Source organism: Orycteropus afer, unplaced genomic scaffold (genome assembly GCF_000298275.1).
Source record: "Orycteropus afer afer isolate SDZICR_OR568_19922 unplaced genomic scaffold, OryAfe1.0 scaffold00093, whole genome shotgun sequence".
In the NCBI taxonomy this organism is placed as follows: Eukaryota; Metazoa; Chordata; class Mammalia; order Tubulidentata; family Orycteropodidae; genus Orycteropus; species Orycteropus afer.
In genome coordinates, this window is record NW_006921680.1 from 2,104,519 (window position 1) to 2,107,817 (window position 3,299).

General features: G+C 36.6%; 1 protein-coding gene across 1 annotated transcript in view; it reads right to left on the reverse strand.

Annotated features, from left to right (window-relative positions):
- Positions 1 to 1,923: 1,923 nt before the first annotated feature.
- CAST (calpastatin) overlaps positions 1,924 to 3,299 on the reverse strand; it is a 176,855-nt gene continuing 175,479 nt past the window's right edge. Inside the window, exon 29 of the mRNA XM_042781176.1 lies at positions 1,924 to 1,974. Coding sequence (XP_042637110.1) covers positions 1,924 to 1,974 — 51 coding nt within the window. The remainder of the gene's footprint in view (positions 1,975 to 3,299) is intronic.

The window sequence follows — 3,299 nt, forward strand, 5'->3', positions numbered from 1 at the left end:
GGGGGGAAAAAAAGTAAAAATGGAAAACTAAGTGCAAACCAACAACACTAATGAGATTTACAGGCACTGTGTGTAGAATGTGCAAAAATTTGCAAAGATTTTTTTTTCCTTTTTCTTTTTGATGTGTGTGTCGCTTTAAGAAACTTTATCAAATATATTTCTTACAAATATAAAGCTTTCTTTTGTTCCTGACTGAAGGCAATTTTTTTAAAAGTTCAAAGTTTATCAGTACTCAGTACAATAACACAGGTAAACCAGAGAAATTCAATTACTTTCCTGGAAAAGAATAACAAACCAAAGTCTAGGATGTCCCAAGACTCAGCAAATACCAGTCTAGAAGCCACCCAGAAAAAGTTTTCTGTTGTCAAAGTCTTTTGTTCTTCAAAAGTCACCATCCACCAGCTGAAGCAGATACCTTAAGAAAAAACAAATAATCCAGTAAACCATTTGATATGTAATTTTCTCATTATGGGCATTATAAATATACTATGTATCAAACAGCCACTCCTCGGAAGGAAGACCGGGCAATTTACTTCTGCAGTGATACTGTCTCGGAAACCCAAGGAGGGGTTGCTATGAGTTGGGTCCGACTCGACGGCACATAACAACAACAACAACAACATGTATCAAAAGCAATACCTAATAGGCGATAAGAAGCAATTTCCTGTATGCAGATGTAGGAATGGATTATTAATAGAAAAATTTTAAAAAGTATTTGGAAAAATCTTTGGAGCAGCTCTAACAAATATGCCACCTTCTTTATATGAAATAAAAATGTATTATGGTGAGAGAACCAAACCCCATTTAACCTACGTTTTGATTTTCTTTTAAACCAAAACCAAACCAAACTCACTGTCATTGTTGAGTCGATTCTGACTCATAGTGACCCCTATTAGGTCCCAAGGCTGTAAATCTTTATGGAAGCAGATTGCCCCCTCTTTCCTCTGTGGAGCAACTGGTGGGTTCAAACCACCAACTTTTTGGTTACCAGCTAAATGCCTTAAACACTACACCACCAGAGTTCCTTTTAGGCTTTGGTAAAATCATGGTTATAAGCTTTCATGGCTTAGAATAAGATCTTACTTCTCAAAGCTTGAGGAGCTCTGATGGCACTGTGGTTAAAGCATTGGGCTGCTAACCAAAAGGTCAGTGGTTCAAACCTACCAGCTGCTCTGTGGAAGAAAGATGAGACAGTCTGTTTCCATAATTTATAGCCTTGGAAACCCTATGGGGCAGTTCTACTCTGTTCTGTAGGGTTACCTTGAGTCAAGATCGACTCAATGGTGGTGGGTTGGTTTGGATTTTGATTCTCTTAAGAAGCTTAAGATAGGGACCAGCTCTCAAGCTAGATCTGACACATCCCCTCATCTCTCAGATCTCTTCAATGGCCATAAAGTAGAATGGCACACAATACTTTACTTTCTAAAACTAAGCAGAATGAGAGAGGTAAATCTTTTCCTTTGCCCTTGTTTTAAAAACCCTGCAATTTCCACTGGACCCTAAAGAGTACTTCTCTACACCTCATCATGTGCTGCTATTTTTGGCAATATCAGCATCGTTAAGATACACGTTGTAACAGGCTATCTTTACTTTGCCACAATAACTTGCAGTCATGAGCATTTGGATTTCAAAGATTCAACTAGCCTTAGATGGCAATTTTCTTTAAGAGCCTAACCTGTTTTAAAATGGTCTTAATTATAAGATTAATGCTTTTAAACATTTCTGTAGCACAATCATCCCACTTAGTGCTTTTCAGAGCATAACTAATTACAGAATATGAAATGTGCATTTCATGCTAATAACATACAGTATGAAATACTCAAGAGGTAGGCTTAGGTTCTCTCTCACCTGTAACACATAGTCTGATGAAGGTATAGTTATCTCATTGAAAACAAGTACCCAACTTACCAAATACTGTGAACTTTAACTTGTCTTTCCTTCATCCGCTTTGGGCTTGGAAATTTCCTCTTCTGCCTAAAAGAGAAAGCAAAACCATCAGTGAGCTTGTTCTTTTCTGAATTAAGTATTAGAAACATTATCAGTCAGAAAAAGTTCATGAGGAGATGAGCTCAGGATGAAAGGGGCAAAAGATGTTCCCTTCTAAGTTCCTCTTCCTCATTTGGCCAAACACTGTTAAGTCTTTCCGAAAAGATTTGCAAAAGTTGGTAAGGTGAAAGTAACCTTAAGTGATTAATTTTATCACTCTAAATACTTTTCTAAAAAAAAATTTTTTTTTTTTTTGAGGCTAATGGTAGATAAAGAGAACGCATACATAGGCATTCTTGGCTGGCAGTGTTTGATTACTGTACTGTGATCCACCTTTTTCTGGAACTTGAGAGCATGGCGGGTCTGTAATCCACTTATTGTATTGTATAATTCTATTTTTTGTTGAAGGTTGGTCATGTACTTAATGTAAGTGAAATCAATAAGCATATATTTATTTGGGATTCAGTGGCAAGAGTATTGTCAATTATTAGTCCTGTTTCTTATATCCTATTACAGGATGACTTCACTACCTTGTGTTTAAGGATTTTGATGCAACTATACTATTTTTTTTTTAAAGCTGCACCTTTAATTTCTCATTACATTAGGGGGGATCCATAGTCATAGTTATCTGAATCATATATCTTGGAATTGGAAGGGACCTAGAAGTTGTATAATCCAACATCCATTCCTGACCACAGCTTGAATAATTTTTATGGAAGAAAACTCCCAAATGTTGTGCTTTGTTAATATCTAACTACTAAAACTGGAACCTATAACTTTCCTCATTAGCCTTAGTTCTACTTTCTACAGCAACATGAAAATTTATGAACCAATAGTCCATCTCCCTCCTATATGTTGTCTAAAAAATACACTGGAAACTCTGAAAATCACCCCCTAATCCTATCTACTACTTCCATATTCTAAAATTTATATAAACCACACACTCTGGGGTCTTTTAACAAGGGTGGGGAAGGTAAGACACTTGAAGTGGGTTAAGAACATTCATTTAAATTTCTAGAGCATCAGTTACTTAAAACAACAATTGTCTTTAAAAATTCAATTTCTTTAGCAAGACATGCTGGAAGACTGTGATTAAAAAATCTTTTAGGGAGTTCCGGCAAGATGGTGAACTAGGCACAAGGACTGCACAGACGCTCTTCAACAAAGAAGAGGGAAACCAATTAACACAGACACAGAAGATAATCTTGGACCCGAGCTTTGAAGGGAAGGATACAAAAGTGGACTAAACCCCAACTAGCAGAAGAATTTGGGTGAAAATACCAAAAAAGGAGACACACGGAGCTACGGTCTGG